Below are 16867 nucleotides of genomic sequence, written 5' to 3'. Positions count from 1 at the left end.
CTGAGGTTGTTGTGATGAATCGTTAAAAATGGAATCTTCATATAAACTTGGCCAAGATGATATCCAGGATTGTTATAACCGCCTAAAGGATTTTTTTCCTAAATTCTTGGAAATTGCAAAGGAAGAACTAAAATCATACGATATATCGCAAAATGTAATGTTATACTATTCGTACGCACTTCAATACAACCTTACGGGTAAGCAAACGACATAAACAAGAGAATATGAAATAATAAAAACAATAGGAGGAAAACTGCTAAGAGGAACGCTGTTGATATCCACAGTAAAGTCACTGTGTAGTGGAAACATGTCAGAGCACTTGTGGTTCCAGACGTTGATATTAGGTAAGAAACCAAGTTAAAAAGGAATAAAAAACATCTTAGCATGGTGTGTGGAGTTATTACAAACATCCTTCCTGGTAGCGGACGATATAATGGACCAGAGCACAAAGAGGCGCTCAAACACATGCTGGTATGTCCCAAAAAAGGAAAAAAACAGAGATTAATTAACACTTAGACTGATTTAATAGAAATATTTGTGATTGTGGATAGTTAGTGACTAATTGAAATTGAATTAGGTACCTGGTGCCTACAATAGGAATAGCTAACGCAATAAACGATGTTATGTTTCTGTACACAATGATAAACAGGTAATAGTTTAGTAGTAATTAAGATGAAGAAGATTAATTTAAAACAAATATGAACAGAATAATGTTTAAGATGCTCAAAGATTCTAATAAATTGGTGGAAATAGTGGAGACCTTTAGCAGAGCGTCAATGACAACAATACTGGGTCAGCACATGGATACATACGAGTCGAACAACGATAAACTGTTCGAAGATGGGACCTCGGCACTGAAACTGTTTGGAGAAATAGCAAAAAACAAAACGTCATATTACTCATTTTATCTGCCAATAAAACTAGGTGAGTGAGGAAAAGTAAACGAGTAATAGGCATGATAATGGGAAACGTGGAGAAGTCGAACCTGTCGTACCCAAAGGTGGAAGCAGTGTGCGTGCTCATAGGATCATTGTTTCAAGTACGAAGATAGTAAAATTTATCATAGGAGTTAAAAAATAAAAAATATAGGCACAGGATGATGTTCTGGATTGTTACGGAAACCCAGAAAGTTTTGGAAAAGAAGGAACAGATATTCAAACAAAGAAGTGTTCATGGCTACTAGCACAAGTAAGTGCCGGAAAGTGAATAAATAAAAAATAACATAGGCACTGAACTCGGCAACAGAAGAGCAGAGGAAAAAGTTGAGAGAGAACATAGGAATCAACGATGCAACAAAGGTGGAGGCAGTAAAGAGAATATACGATCAAATGAGATTGGAGGAAAAGTTTATAGAGTACGAATTGGAACTGGAAGATAAGATAAACAGGTATTGGAAGATAAAAGTGGTAGATAAGTATTAAAGTGATAGACAAAAAAAAATAAATTAATGTTCAGCACCATCGATGATATTGAAAACCAAGGTAAAAAGGGGAAAATATTAAAACATAGTAGGATTGAAAAATGTACTGAAGTGGTGCATAAGCATAATAAAAAATCGCTCAAAGTAGAAATGACGCCTACAATTCGAGCGACTTGGCCCTGGGCTCGCGAGAAGGAGGAAGCTTGACGCCCAAAGCGCGGTTTAACTTCTGAACAACCTGGCCGTTGGGAATGCCCTAAAGTAATAATGTGTCATACACGCATACGTACAGTCCCGTTCTCGTACTCCTTTATAAGAGTCTCGCTCTCGTTTATGGCACGGGCGAGCTGAAGCTGAGTCATGTTCTTAGCCATGCGAGCCTTCTGTAGAGCAGTGCGAAAGGCAAAAGAGACCCTCTCGACGTGAAAGGACTCAGTTTCGTTCTCAATCTTAGAAGCACTGAAAAATATATAAAATTAAGAAAGAAATGAAGTGATTCCACAAAAAATTAAAATGATGAGCAAAAGTGAATAAGTAAACTTACTTTGGGGGAAGAAAGGACTTGGTGGTTTTATTTTGACCTCCTAAAACTGAAATAAGATGAAAATGATAGGAACTAAGCAAAAATACATTTCTTTTGAGTCTCGACCTCCACACCAGAACGCCGGGCCTTATTGAGAGCAGCCTCCTTGTTAGGACCGTTATATTTCTCAGTCTTTGTCCATACGACGGGCTTCCAATCTTGGTAGGACATTTTCAAACTAAAAAAGTACAGAAATAATAAAAATAGTTACTGAAAATGGGTAATCACGGATGATGAACACCATAAACAAAGAAAAATAAAAAAGCAACTAACGAGTGTAAATGTAGTAAAAAATGATTATTAAGTTTTAAATTAATCCGGTGCACCTAAAAAATCAGTATAAACTAAAAGGCGGGTCCATACTTGAGTTGTAGAGGTCATTCAGGTAATAAACCATTTTGTAATCGGACTGGCGCCTAAAAAGGAATGCATTTTGGTTTAAGAGCTGGGTGTGAATCTGCAGTAAGATGGCGATTCTATACCTCTTTTGAGTCGCAATCTCGTCCACAACTGCCTTGACGTTCTGAAGAGACTGGCCAGTCAGCTGCACGATCCTCTTGATTTGAATGCCGTCCTTGGCCTCCTCCGACTCGAAGATCTTAAATATCTTAAGTTTAAGCTCGTCAGCATCCATGGTGGGCGATTTTTTGCCTACAATTCCGTGAAGTGGTCCATGAGTATATAATCGTGAATATGCTTTCCGTACTCTTAGCCTTCGCTCTGTTGTAAGGAACCTCCTCAGTAGCTTTTAAGCCATTGTCGTTCATCATACTGGCAATAGTGGTAGATTTAGGGTTGTAGTATTTGAATATCTACGAGAAAATGAGCGCAAAAAAGGCTTACAGTGTCTGTGGAGTCGAAAGAAGGATCTTCCCGCGTTTCATTGGTCGTGCTTCGCGCTAAAAAAAATAGTAGACTTAACGCGTACCCTTATTGATGTTTGTTATAATGTGCCGTTCCTTCAGTTTCTAAAAAATTATAAGATACAGTGAAAACAGCTATATTGCTAATATATGCATACGTTTTTGTATATTTGATCCATGGAAGGATATACAGTCAAGCAATCGGAAAGCTTTCCGATATATCTCAGGTAAGATGATTTTGAGTCGATTTGTACAGCGCAAGGGTTAGACAAGGTAGTCTTGCGACACTTAAAGAAACGATCTTGGCCATCGCAAATGATTTTGAATTCGTCCAACTCGCCCTGAGAAAAATAAAAATTGTATGTGTACCTTCTCATCACGTTTACAATGGCCTATAATGCTGTGGTTGTCACTCTTTCTCCATTGTAAAGCCAAAAATTTGGGAACCTTGATTGAAAAATTAGTTTAAGAGAATATTAAAATGATACCTTTATTAAAGTGATGTTAGGAATGTTATTATCCATTTAAAGCAATAACCAGAGTAAAAAGGCAAAAACAAAGCACAATGTTTATAAATATCACGATATTAGTTTAAATACAGAAAAAAACAGGTAAAAGTATAATAAATGAATTTATGGTATCATGTGGGAAGTGTAACAAAATAGTGCTATAAACAAACAAATATTACACATAAAATTCAAAGATTAGTTCTTAAAATTTTTATCTGGTTTCTTTTTTTCTCGAGAAGACAGAGAAATTAGGAAATCAAGGGTAACTGTCCAGCCTGGGTCCCCCAAGCCCATGATAGTGTTAACATTCCTACACATGAACCTTTCACCGAGTCTTAAGCTAAAAGGCTCAAGCTTTTTTAATAAATTTTCATAGTTTTCGCCCCTTACAAGTTCTTGACTCCCATTCAACAAAACAGCGAACTTCGAGTGTGCCAAGGAGGATTCGGATTCTAAAGATCCCAGCCAGTTTACAACTTCATCGTTCTTAGAATCGTTCATATCGAGCATATTTACTACAAACACAACGCCTATGACCTCAACCTGACGACTAACAAAATTTGGCATAGTCCGCACCTGGAAATAGATGAGATTCAGTTAAAATATATAGCACACATACTGCGTGTTTAGCATGATGTTAATACTGTATTAAATAGGTAAATAATGTGAATCAAGTATGTATCTAATGTGCATAATCATACAGTAGAGTCGCCACTGAAATCCCATAATCCTAAAGTTTTCCCATTGTATTTAAGTTCTTCATAATGATATAGAGGTGTAGGAGTAATTTCTGAGTTGGCGGTGTCCCACTCTACGAGTTAGTGTATGTTCAAGGGTATTTAAACAAACCCGGAATAAGGGTTCTGTATAACAATAGAGTCTTCCCAGAACCACGCAGCCCACATAATAACACGTGTAAAACTGAGTTTTTTTTATTGTTTTTAATCATAATGAAAATTAATTAATAAATACATGTGTATAAGGCTATGTAGTCAAAATAAAAATTGATTAAAAATACAACAAAATGTAAAAAATAAAAAACAAAAGTCAATTAATATATGTAATAAAAGGAAAAAACATAAATATATAAGATGAGAAGTTTATAAACAATGTGTATGTAGTGGTAAAGAAAATAATGAAAAAATAAAACTAAAAGTAATGAATACTAATTAGACAAAATAAACATAAGTATTATAAAATGTATCAGTTATGTGTTTGGGAAACATGGAGGTAAATTAATGAAATTTCAGGAAATTTTAATATAGAATTATGGTAAAGCAAATGACCATCAGAAACTGACTTGTTTTGAACATTTAACATTAAAACTGCAAAGAAAATTAAAATGTTTACAAACAATAGCGAAATCTAATTTTTATGTGCTGAAGTAATGTAGGGTAGGAAATTGGGCAGAACAGTATCAATCTTCTACAGTAAATCGAAGGAGCATACAATTGATTATTTAATAGTCGATCCTTGAAAGTATTGGAAATAATATTTCACATCTGATTCGAGCTCAACTGAACAGTAAAAGCGGAATCGTAGTATTGGGAATTTCGACAGTTTAAGTTAAGAAAGTTATTAATCTCGAAATTGTGTTACACTGGGCTTATGCAAAATTAGTAGCATACCAAACCGAAAGAGCATAACATAAAATAATTGGAGATTCGCATATTTAATAGTAGGAATGACAAACACAGAAGTAGCGTTATTCCGTAAGTGGACTTACGACGACGTAAGCCTCACAGACCTGTCGTTGGTAAGTGAATAAGCAGAAGAGTATAGGTAGTTGTCGTGCCATAATGTGAAAAGTAAAGTAAAATTGAAATCTGGCTAAATTAACGTACAGGTGGATTGCATAGCAATACAAGGAAAAGCACGAGTGTTCACGCCGCATACAGCAGGAAGATACCAGAAGAAGAGATTCAGAAAAACACAATGCCCAATAGTGGAGCGCCTGGTCAACTCAATGATGATGCACGGAAGGTAAGTGAATAAAAACAATGATGATTGAACACAAATAAGCCAAAAGGCAATGAAATTAAACTTTCGCCCCTATCTGATTATATAAATTTATGTAAATAAACTAACGAACGAGTAGGAACAACGGAAAAAAACTTAAGGCAATAAGAATAGTTAACCACGCATTTGAAATCATACACGTCATGACGGACAAAAACCCAGTACAAGTGTTCGTAGACGCAGTGAAAAACGGAGGACCGAGAGAAGACTCGACAAGAATAGGCTCAGCGGGAGTGGTGAGACGCCAAGCTGTGGACGTGTCGCCTCTGAGAAGAGTCAACCAAGCAATTTACCTTATCTGCACAGGAGCAAGGTAAGAGAATGGAACAAATAAAAACGTGTAGGAACGCAGCATTCAGAAACATCAAGACGATTGCGGAGTGCCTGGCTGACGAAATCATCAACTGCGCAAAGGAGTCGCCCTCGTCATACGCAATTAAGAAGAAGGACGAGATAGAGCGCGTAGCAAAGGCAAATAGATAAATAAATATTCTCACTACAAACATACACATGAGATATATGTATTTTTGTATATGTGTATGTATTCACAGTAGCATATGTACATTGGTGCATACACACTAGTGTATATACATGGTAGTATATACATGGTAGTATATATATGGTATGTATATATATGGTATGTATGTATATGGTATGTATTAGTGTATATACAGTAGAGTAGTACAAGTAATATACATACACCAAGTACATTTATATACATATACTATATATAACGTGGACTAAGTACATTGATATACATATACTATATATAACATACACGAGTGTAGATACATAGGTAAATAAAATAGGAAAAGAGTAAACATGAAAACTACATTAATATGGTACACGATCATAGATTCATATGTTACAAAGGAAAAGCTGAGACTAGACTCAAATCTGGAAGGAAGGAGCAGACACAGGTATGGTTTTGGAAGACAGAGAAGTGGCGAGATCCTTGAGAGTGGCGTCGAAGATAGCCTGGTCGCAATTCTTCCACTTGTCCTCAGACTGGTCGTAAGTAATGTACTTGAACTTCTTGGAACGGGCCCTGGAGGAGTCGGCAATGAGGATCTCGAAGAGAACAGGAAAGTTGTCCTTGAAGTAGCACTTTATGGAAGCACAGGAAAGAACATCGCTGGAAGTGCGCCAGACAAATTTCTCGCCGATCCTAACACCCTTTATGACAATGTCAAGCTTGGGCTCGTAATAGTTAAAGGGAACGACGCGATCGTAGAACCCAGTGAGGAACTTAAACTTATCAATGTCAATAGTCTGAGCCAAGTCCAAAGTGCAGTCGAAGTAGGGAGTGAGGGAAGTGTAAGAAGAAGCCTTTCTAACGCGACGGCGACGCTGGTGACCCTGGAGAAGCTCGTCGGAGGAGTCAGGAGACTCGGTCTCAGTGGCGGCGGGCCTCATAGAGTCGAACTTCTGTTTAAGGCCGGTGACAGTGTCGTTGAACTGGACGACGTCAATCTCCTTCCACTCAGTCTTGAACAGCTTTATGAAAATGTCCTGCTTCTGCTGGTTGCAGTCAATTTCAATGACGCGGGCAATGACGGGGGTCTTCCGGTCGCGGTATATGTAAAAGGTTTCCAAGATCCTGTCCTTGGGGGCCTCCCAAATGGCCTCGTCGCCGTTGCGAATCGCAGAAATGGAGTAGTCCTGGTCCGTGACCTCGAACTTGATGAGGTACTCCTTGTTGGGCTCGACGGTGGCGTTGACCCTGCTGTCCTTCTTCAGAATGTCGTACACGAAGGAGTTGCGGATGCACTGCTCCTTCGGGACGCGGTTCACGAAGTAGTTGTAAAACTGCTCAAAGAGGGAGAAGGCGACGGGCCTCCAGCCGTTCCTGTACGCGAAGTAGTGGTCAAAGGAGTAGCCGAAAAGGTTTTTCTCCCGAAAGGAGAGCAGCTGCGGAGTGTTGCCGTGGTAGTAAAGGAGAATGCACTCGATGAAGCTGAAGGCGTCGGGGCTGTACAGCTTGTTGCGTCCGTCGAGGATGGTCGTGACCAGGTTATTCTTCGATATAAACTTTCGGGCCGTGAAGTGGCCACCCTTGAATGAGTTGTCGTCGTACTCAGTCTCCTCGTTTAACTCGGGAAGCGTGAACCGGATTCTCTTGGGCTCGAAGTCGAGGAGCGTCTGCATCTCGCTCTTCAGCGTGTCAGGGTTGATCTCGTGCCACAGACTGTTGTAGTGCGATAGGTACTTGATGAGGTTCGTGCCAGTCATGTGCAACTGGATAATCATGGGGAACTTTTCGTAGTAAATGGCCGTCACCTTCTTGGCGCGTTCTCCGTTCACTGAGGCCCAGAGGATCTCGTAGCCGAAGAAGACAGCGTCGACCGTCAGCTGCTCCTTGTGAACGTACTCGATACTGATCATACCGTCCCACCTCCTCCCAGTTGCGTTAAAGTTGTCATACTTAAGCAGGTCCAACACGAGCGTGTACTTCAAATTGTTTTTAAGGACTGTCTTCTGCACCTCGTCTGAGTACTCGCTGTAGAACTTGTCGAAGCTTTGCTTATCAAGCAATACTGGGTACCCCTTTGAGAAATCATAGAACTCAACTATCTGCTGATAATTTACCTTGCCTTCAAACTTGCCGAGAATTGGCTTCGATTCGAAAAAGTGCAAGTTAAATCTGGTGATAAAGTGCGTTGAGTTATGTGGTTTCCACAAAGGCTTATCGTCGTACGTTATGTTGTTAAAGCCGTAGCCTTCCCTGGTACTATAGGTGGTATCCAGGAGCAGGCTATCCAGGTCCGTGTACGACACTGAGAAAGACGTGGGCCTGGCTGCATCAAAGGGGTTGTAGTTGTTAATCGGCACCCTGTACACGTTTGACCTCTCTATAATCGCCTTTGCCTCCGGATACCTAATGTTCTCAACAGCCTTTCTTTTAATAAAATTATATTCGTCCATTTCAAGCCTGAGAAATTTGTCTTTGAGTACTCTAAAGTACAACTCAGAGGTCCTATTTTCGTCAAGAATCTTTAGCTTAATCATGTTCAGGGTTTCTGTTTTAAGGGCCATCACCGCCGTGCATCTGGCCTTGTACGATTTCCATAACACGAAATCGCCGTGTACGATCATTTTCACATAGAAGCCACTCAATGGTATGAGCTCACTGGCCTTTTCCGTCAAGTTGTTATATTTGGGTATGTTCGTCTTCGCTAAATCGAAGAAAACTTCCGATTGTGTGTGTATTTGTGATTTGTATTGGTGAAACAGGTTTTGCTGCATCTTCTGCTCAATTTCAGTGAAATAGCTAGTGCATTTGTAAAATTTTATGTCGACGACGTCGTTTTTTATGTAGTTAAGTGATAATATCTTGTGTGTGGAGTCGAAAAGTGTGACTGTGAATGTTGGCCACCTTTCATCGTTGGGCCTGATGAGTTCATTCGCTCCGTTGACTATCCTGACGAGCTCGAACATCTCGTGAGGGTACACAGATAGGTTGTACACTCCATCGTTGACGTCGTGGATCTCCTTGAACAGAAACTTGTTGTTTGACCCGTAGAGTGAATATGCGATGGTCTTGTCGTAGGTGTCTCCGCGCTTCCACTTGGCGAAAAGCCTGTGGAACTCCTCCCTCGGAGTGGGATACAACTTGCCGAACCTTCTGTAAAAGAAAAAGGTTTTATCCCCAGATCTGTACAGGTGTAACTTCATGAGCACTGGGAGCTCGTTCCTTTTGTACACGAAGAGCTCCTTGATCGAGTACTCTCTCTCATTTTCCCAAACAAGGCATCCAGACTCTATTATCGATGAGACCTTGATTCCGCTCTTCGACCTCACGTGAAGTATATCGAAGTCCTCGTGCCTCATCGTCGCCTCTATGAACTCTTGCGTCACATCGTTCAGGTCTAGAAACACCGTTTTGGGATCGGGGGAGGTGCCCGGAAAATAGTAAATCGGGTAGGTTGGGCATAGGGTGTTCAGACTCATCGATATTATCCTCTGTTCGCTGTACATCTCAGGTATGTAGAGCGGACACTGGAGCGACGTGTAAACGACCTCGTCGTAGGTCTGCACAATCGGAGGGTGGTCCCTTTCATAATCGATAATTTTCTTGATGAACTTTTGCGCCTCTGCACTGTCACACTGTTCCCACTTTTCCCTGAGGACGAACATCTGAAGGTCGCTGCTGTCATCGGAATTGACCATGATTAGCCTGGGGACGTTTTTGAACTTCTTAACCACCACGTTGTACACTTTGTCTGACTTAAACACCATTTGCGTCCCATAGAAAACTCCAACTAAGTTGTAGGTGATCTTTGGGTACACGATCGAAAATTTTACTCCGTGGTATTCCTTATCCTCACAGTCAAAGATGACTCTATTCAGCTCCTTCTTAAGATCAAGGTACACGCTGTTGTCGACTATAACATTTTGAGTAAGTGCAGTCCTGTAAAGAAGGCTAGCTTCACTTTTTATTATAACAAAAGCACCTTTTTCCCATTTATAATACAGCGTTCCGAAGTTTACGCCATCGGTAATATGAATGGTCACCAATTGAGGAATTGCATCGAAAGTGTCGAATTCGAGAAGTTTAATCCAATTTTGAGAAGATCTTCCATCCCAAATATTAATAGGGCCATAAATGGCACTCTTGAAAGTTATGCCCTCATCAGGGCTAAATTTTAGCAACCCATACTTTTCGGGTCTACAAGAAACTCTTCTATCATTGACAGAATAATTACAAATGTCTAAAATTGTAGGATCGATAGCAGCTGAAATTAAACAATAACTGGCCGCAATTAAGATAAGGCCCCGAATTTTTGAAGCCATAAAAACATAGATACTAAAGGATTCGATCCTTCTTTAAATGTGCATAGTTTGTCTATCTAGTGGGGAGATGGCCAAATCAAACGGAATTATCTCCATGGATAACCAACCAATTTTCAATGTTAAATGTGACATTAGAGGATCATTAAATAAATTTTTACACTCTCGATTTTTACTTGATTTTGAGGCCGTTTACGCCACTCTAGCGTCCGATCTAGAATCTACATAAAAATTACTTTCATCACTTTAGATTCCTAAACTTCCCTAAAATTTGCCGATTATGGCTCAATGTGTTCTTATTTTCCAAGATCTTCCATTATCAGTTTAGTTGATTTACACATCTACGTTCTACCTCATTTGTGATGCACCAGATCCGAAGGCCATTCCGGCCGATACTCAAGAAATGTGTGTATGTGTGATATGTAATCGTGTGAAATGAATTTGAAAATGAAATTTAGGATAGTAGGAACTCCACGAGGAGAGTTACAAGATCCCCGGAGATGTGCAGACCCTGCCAGCGAATCCACTCGCCAATGAGGAACTTGTCGATGTTGTAGACCCTGTGAGCCATGGTGTTCTCAAACTCGATGTTCTTGCAGACGGAAATAAAGTCCATGAGGATGGAGGAGCGGACCCCGAAGGAGTGGCGACGGATCAGCTTCGCAATCTTGTCAAGCACGGGGCGAACCTGGCGGTTCTCGTTGTCGCGAGTGGGCCGGGAGAGGTACTTGATGACCTCGAAGCTCTTGGGAATGTCCTTGAGAGTGAACGAGGTGGCGACGAGCTTCGAGTAGTCGCTGATTATCTGGTGGGACTCGACGGGCCGGTACGCGAGCTTCTCAAACTCGCTGCAGGTCCGGCTGACGGCGACCTTGCAGACGTCATTGCGGCCGTACCGCATGTCGCAGTTGCGCATCTTGACCCTGCGCCAGCTGTCGAAGTACTCGAGAAGCTCGACGGCGCTCATTTCCTTGGGCGGGGGCTTCGAGTCCCGGCTCTGGTCAGCGGAGTTACGGTCCTGGAAGTACGCGAGCCACTGGTCCTGGTACAGCTTCTCGTACAGCTTTACGAGCTTGCGAGACTGGAGGGAGAGGAAGCTGTGGTTCTTCCTGAAGGAGTCCTTCACGGCGAGCTTGGGAGCCTCAAGCAGGCACTCGTGCTGAAACTCGAAGAAGATCTTCAGCTTCGTGATCGAGGTGATGTCGTAGTTGCTCTCAATTGCCTCCTCCTGCACCCGTTTCTCGATGGCCTTGAGAGCCAACTCCCTCAAATGGTAGAGACGGTCAGACATTTCACTGACCGTGTATCCCATCGACCAGCCGTGGTAGAGCAGGTCGAAGGGATAGGCGGTCTTGTTGGGGGACGGCTGCCTCATAAAGGAGTAGTCGGTCTCGTAGACGTGGTAAAACGACCGGTAGTCGAGCAGGTTGAAAAGCTCAGTGTACTGAGTCTCGAAAACCGACTTCTTAATGTTCCTCATGCACTCCTCCTCGGTGAAGATGTGAGGGTCGGACTCCACGAGGTCGTACTCGACGTTCAGCTGCATACTGAACCCGAAGCTGTAGGGACTGTACTTGTCCGAGGTCTTGGCGAGCGTGACGAAGTAAAACATCGAGAGCATGTCCATCCTGATGAAGGACACGAAGCCCTCGACCCACCAAAACAGGCTCGGGGAGTGCGAGTAGTTTGACCCGGGGAAAAGGAGCCTGAACCTCGAGTAGAGGTCGACAAACTGCTCGAACAGCAGCATGCGATAGGTGAACCACTGCGTCAGCCACGAGTAGATAATCGACAGAATCATGCCCAGGATAATCGCCAGGTTGATGTAGTAGCTGCTGTCCTCGCCGAAGGAGGACATGAAGCCGAAGGAAGAGTTAAAGTAGTAGGCGGTCATCAGCGAGTACAGAATGATCAGGTACTTGAACTTCTTCTCATTTGGGACGTTCCTTAGGTACGGCAAAAGGCGGGCGAGGTAAATGAGCACGAGGCAGGAGAAGGTGAACGTGATGAACATGTAAAACTCCCACCTCTTGTAGTCGGGAACGCGCCCGATGATCGTCTTCTTGTAGTACGTTATCAGCTTAGAAAACAGGTTGCTCGGCTCAGTCAACAGGCCCATCCTGGTTCCGCGTATGGACTTGTAGAGCTTCTCATTTTCTTTGTTCAGATCCGAGAACTGAGTGTGTAAACAGTCCATCGCCTTTATGCTCGACTCAGACTGTTCGTACACTTTTTCCAAGAGCTGAAACGTGTGTGTCAATGAATCGGCCAGTTTAAAAACAAACTCGCAGACATTTGGGGTGCTTCCACAACACTTTGAATCGCCGCCTGAACATTTTTTGACTGACCCTGCCAGACACCTCAACTTATTAGAGGAGCACAAAAGTCTTTTGAGGTACTTTTGCACCCTAGGGTAGTTCGTTATGTAATACACCGTTGAAACCACTGGGCCGATTTCAGAGGAAATTTTACTTATCATGGTGCAAACTTCCTTAATCGTTGAAATCAGCTCCCTGAGACAGGGGCACAGCCCCGACTCGTTTTGGGAGCACGTGCAAGAGGACCCCAATCCGAAGTGCCCCGGGAGAGAAATGGTGGACATCAACTCGTTGAAGTTTGTGTAAATGCTCGAAAAAACAAACAGCACGTTGTCCTTGCCATTGCCCCTGTCCTTGGCATCGTAAAAGTCGAACGGCGAGATCCCCTTCACCGGGTACACGGCCTCTCGGAAGTTGGCAGGGTGTCTGAACGAACTAAAACTCGAGAACACAGATATCACGTGGGCCAGGATCGAGTCGCAGTCAGTCAGGCGGTTGAGAGCCGATAGCAGAAGATTCATGATATCGTCAACTCTGGAGTTGTACCTGCAGCAGTAGCAAGAAAGGCCGCCGATGCAACAGCACTTATCTTCCTTCTTTTCTCCTTGCTCAGTCGTTTTTCCGTTTTCGGTCGTTAGTCCACTTCTTGTGTTTGTTTCAGATCCCGTGTTTGATCCATTTACCGGAGTTTGTCTGCCTCCATTGTTTCCTTCAGTTCGAGGTTTTTCTTCGTTTTTTGTCTTATCTCCTTTTTCATCCTTTTCTCCGGTTCCAGCACATTTGCAAGTCGCCTTCTCATACAGAAGCTCGGAGATCATAAAGTCGTGGAAAAATGAGGCCAGCAGGAAAACTGATCTCGACAAAGAGATCGGGGGCATGGTGTCGATGAGACTATCAATGCTCGAGCCCTTCATGATGTCGCAGGCCTTCTTCTGCCAGGCGTGGAGCCTACACACTGCCTCCACCATCTTGTTATACATTCCGCAGCAGCACTTTTTGCCCTTGCTAGACTTGGTGTCCAAACACTGCATTTTACAGCCGCAGTAGTCGGCAAACTTCTTCAATTCGGCGCTTAGTTTCAAACAAAATGGCTTCATGTACGAGTGGATCGCCAGGTACTCGTCGATCAGCCTTCCGTAGAGCAGGCTTACGAGAAATCGCATTAAAAAGCCCTCAAAGGCGCGCAGAGCTCGCATCAGGTCATCGTAGTTGGCAACCGAGGAGTCGGAAAGTTCCTGTGAAGCGTTAATGTCATAGAGCAGGGCGTTGCAATCCTCCACGCAGCCAGAGAGTGCGCCTCTGATGTAAGTTTTAAGAACTTCGCAGGTGCTTTTGTTGCAACAGCACTCGTCCTGGCAGATAAAATTCTCAATTTTACAGCCGTCCTTTAAGCATTTAATCTTATCGTCTTTGAAGGCTTCTAGGCAACACTTAGTGTCTCCGTCTCCGCACTTGAATATGTCGTTGAGCCGACAGATTAAATTGTTGCAGTAATTCACGTATGAACAGGCCAGCCATATAAGCGTGTATTTGTGGTCCTTCAGTGTCTTAAAATGCTCAACTGGATGGGTCTTGTGGGTGCATCCCAGGTGATAGTACTCCTCAAGGTCGAACGGGTCCTCGTTCAAAATGTTGTTGACCGTCATGTACATCGTCATCACGTTTAACATGCGGTTGTTGTCAAAGTTGTCGTAGTCCTCCCACTCTATCCAAAACCCGTAGGGAAGAGACTGCCAGGCTTGAATGTCTCTGAACAGCCTTATGCTCAGCGCGGTGGACAGATTGTCCAAGTTCTCCCTGACGTCCTGATGTGTGTTCGATCCAGGGGTGAGAGGTTTATTGGACCTGTATCTGATCATGCTGCAGAGCGATCTATATAGTGAGTTATAGATGTAGCCCTTTCTCCTGAATGAAATGACGTCAAAGTAGTCAGTTATGTATATAAAGGCGGAAACGATCAGAGAAGTGACGAACTGATAGTATTCCATCTGAAAGAGCTGCGTCCGCTTTATAGAGTGCATAACCGTCAAGCTCAAGTTGTTCATAAAGGGCGAGAGCGACCAGCTGAAATAACAAATGGTAAAAACCCATATATTCCCTGAAAACGTTGACTTGAAGCTGTTAGAACTGACTTTTGGGGACTCCTCATCAGCCGGATTAAGAGTCGACAAGAGAAAACAGGTAACAAGTACTATAACAGTAAACGAAATAAATAGCCTGTTAAACAGCTTGAGAGTGTTGTAGTTGTCAGTGTCCGTGAACACGTCGCCGGCGCTAAACTTAATCAAAAGTTTTACCACCAAGCTGGAGCTAAAACAGCCACAAGTGAATATATAAAACCTAAGCGAGGGATTATTGTCGGTAAAACCAATGTTTTTAGAAAACATGAGCCTGATGGTTGATGAAAGCAAACCATGGGAGGATAGCGAAATAAAAAACACAGCCAGAACTGAAATGCTGTTTATAAACAGTAGATTGTGCGATAAGGAATAAACATAAAAGGACGTGAAAAAGTACGAGGCGAACAGGAACCAGCTCCAGTTGCTGTAGTCCGCGGTCTTCCCAACCAACAAACACATAGAACAGGTAGCCAGTCCCACAAAAAGGTTTAGCCTCCTCAGGAGAAAGGATATGCTCTCAGCATCGTAAATGGTTATCCCGAGAAATCTCAAAAACAGAAAAGAATCCAAGTGTAGTAGGGGATAAACAATGGTTGAACTCAGACCTAAGAAAAAAAAGGTCAAATGAGAAGTGAAAAGGGAATTTCCCTTCTGAGAGTACGATGGCATTAACTGAAAATGGGTTTAAATATGTTACAAGGTGATGAGAGTCCTATCCTATAAAACAAAATGCATTCTGATTAAATCTTGATAAAACCAATTACATTTGAGTAACAGATAGGTTTAAAATAATTTACAGTGCGATAAAAATTAAAGTATAATAATATTAAAACAAAATACACATTATAAATTATAAGTTTTTATTGAACAAAAATGACTACATTTTGTTTAATAAACAAATTTCCGATAAATCCATGGGCGATTGATAATTAATAAGCCCAAATAATAAAAACAAAACCCAAAATAGGGGAATATCAAAATAAAAAAATTATTTTAAACCCATATTATAATAAATTACACAAATTCCCAATTTTTAAGGAATAAAATTATAAATAAAAAACTAATATAAATAAAATAAGGATAATTCATCATTTCGAGTCCCCACTAGGGAGAGGTAATGAATAATTAGTATTGATACACACTTTTGTTAAATTTATCCATTCATATGTCATATAATTTGATTTGTATAACATTCTATAAACAATGTCGGTCCTTTTAATTTAATTTTATTTTTATCCTCTTAAATAATTTTACCTTATTGTGGATTTTATTTGTTTCACGTTAAGGGTTAAAAGTTGATATTTTTTACACGAATAATCTGACAAACATTATTTTATGGTTTATATAATATTTTAACGTTTTTTTGTGGTCTAATAAATTATTTAATTTAATTGTCGAATCTGTATAATTAAATCACATTACAAAATATAATTATATTAAAAATAAACTTTAAACGAACTGATAATGTGTATTATATATATTTCATCCATTTATAATATATTTTATGAAAGGTCAAGGTTTATACAAATATAAATAATAAATTCTTCAATAAGAATAATATACAATTAATTGTAAAAAAATTGATTAAATATATTTAAAAATATATTTTACAAAACACTATAAAATAAAATATATAAAAAATGGTTTCTCAACGAAATAAGAAGAAATGTGTTGAGAATCTTATAAGAGAAATGAAAATGAAATTGATAATAAGTACACAGTTTTTGTGAATTAATTTGAGACAAAAAATAAATTATAGCCATAAAAAGAAAAATATGGTATAAAAGTTATAAAAATAATGAATTAATTGTAATTTTTTTATTATGAAATGGGGGATGCATCAAGACAATCAATAGTATGATAAATTAATATGTACGGTCATATATTGGCAACTATTACACTAATATAGATATTCAAAACATTATGATATTCAACATCAAGAGTAATCTATTTGAATCAACTCACAGCCAATAAAATGCCCAAATTTACAGAAAATTGTAAAATATAGGATATAAAATAGCCATAAATTATCAAGTTGTTGTTACAAATAAAGTCACAAATATCACAAAATGTTATTAATTTAAAAATATAGGGAATATACACGCCTTTCTCAACGATATCGCAACGAAGTGATCGATGGACATAAACGTAAATAAAATTTCATTTTAATAGAATCAAACGAGGTTATACTAAAGAGAAAATTTTTCCATAATTGAAATGCCTGTCTGGAATCACGGATTTTCC

At 40.6% G+C, this 16867-nt stretch overlaps 8 protein-coding genes across 8 annotated transcripts; 3 read left to right on the top strand and 5 right to left on the bottom strand.

Moving 5' to 3' along the window:
- Window positions 1-28: 28 nt before the first annotated feature.
- On the top strand, window positions 29-1421 carry TOT_030000025 (farnesyl pyrophosphate synthetase; the record flags this gene model as incomplete). Its single annotated transcript, XM_009692769.1, has 8 exons — window positions 29-197; window positions 246-344; window positions 366-471; window positions 578-649; window positions 707-924; window positions 954-1039; window positions 1090-1188; window positions 1227-1421. The coding sequence occupies 8 exons, from the start codon at window positions 29-31 to the stop codon at window positions 1419-1421; spliced, it is 1044 nt and encodes a 347-aa protein (XP_009691064.1).
- A 156-nt stretch (window positions 1422-1577) lies between these two features.
- Window positions 1578-2174, bottom strand: TOT_030000893 (multiprotein bridging factor type 1; the record flags this gene model as incomplete). The annotated part of the gene is made up of 4 exons (XM_009692768.1): window positions 1578-1676; window positions 1711-1879; window positions 1965-2010; window positions 2051-2174. The coding sequence occupies 4 exons, from the start codon at window positions 2172-2174 to the stop codon at window positions 1578-1580; spliced, it is 438 nt and encodes a 145-aa protein (XP_009691063.1).
- A 163-nt stretch (window positions 2175-2337) lies between these two features.
- On the bottom strand, window positions 2338-3390 carry TOT_030000892 (conserved hypothetical protein; the record flags this gene model as incomplete). The annotated part of the gene is made up of 8 exons (XM_009692767.1): window positions 2338-2419; window positions 2486-2654; window positions 2710-2815; window positions 2847-2902; window positions 2932-2971; window positions 3025-3207; window positions 3236-3313; window positions 3355-3390. The coding sequence occupies 8 exons, from the start codon at window positions 3388-3390 to the stop codon at window positions 2338-2340; spliced, it is 750 nt and encodes a 249-aa protein (XP_009691062.1).
- Window positions 3391-3570: 180 nt separating this feature from the next.
- Window positions 3571-4324, bottom strand: TOT_030000891 (ADP-ribosylation factor; the record flags this gene model as incomplete). Its single annotated transcript, XM_009692766.1, has 3 exons — window positions 3571-3951; window positions 4077-4186; window positions 4225-4324. 3 exons carry the CDS (start codon window positions 4322-4324, stop codon window positions 3571-3573), a joined length of 591 nt encoding a protein of 196 aa, XP_009691061.1.
- Window positions 4325-5059: 735 nt separating this feature from the next.
- TOT_030000021 (40S ribosomal protein S5) lies at window positions 5060-5877 on the top strand (the record flags this gene model as incomplete). Its single annotated transcript, XM_009692765.1, has 4 exons — window positions 5060-5131; window positions 5222-5358; window positions 5474-5707; window positions 5739-5877. The coding sequence occupies 4 exons, from the start codon at window positions 5060-5062 to the stop codon at window positions 5875-5877; spliced, it is 582 nt and encodes a 193-aa protein (XP_009691060.1).
- A 408-nt stretch (window positions 5878-6285) lies between these two features.
- On the bottom strand, window positions 6286-10188 carry TOT_030000020 (uncharacterized protein; the record flags this gene model as incomplete). The annotated part of the gene is made up of 1 exon (XM_009692764.1): window positions 6286-10188. The coding sequence occupies one exon, from the start codon at window positions 10186-10188 to the stop codon at window positions 6286-6288; it is 3903 nt and encodes a 1300-aa protein (XP_009691059.1).
- Window positions 10189-10255: 67 nt separating this feature from the next.
- Window positions 10256-10414, top strand: TOT_030000019 (hypothetical protein; the record flags this gene model as incomplete). The annotated part of the gene is made up of 1 exon (XM_009692763.1): window positions 10256-10414. The coding sequence occupies one exon, from the start codon at window positions 10256-10258 to the stop codon at window positions 10412-10414; it is 159 nt and encodes a 52-aa protein (XP_009691058.1).
- Window positions 10415-10639: 225 nt separating this feature from the next.
- On the bottom strand, window positions 10640-15292 carry TOT_030000890 (conserved hypothetical protein; the record flags this gene model as incomplete). The annotated part of the gene is made up of 1 exon (XM_009692762.1): window positions 10640-15292. The coding sequence occupies one exon, from the start codon at window positions 15290-15292 to the stop codon at window positions 10640-10642; it is 4653 nt and encodes a 1550-aa protein (XP_009691057.1).
- Between the last annotated feature and the right edge of the window lie 1575 nt (window positions 15293-16867).

Source organism: Theileria orientalis, chromosome 3 (assembly GCF_000740895.1).
Source record: "Theileria orientalis strain Shintoku DNA, chromosome 3, complete genome".
NCBI lineage: Eukaryota > Apicomplexa > Aconoidasida > Piroplasmida > Theileriidae > Theileria > Theileria orientalis.
This window is presented reverse-complemented; position numbering and strand designations above follow the sequence as displayed.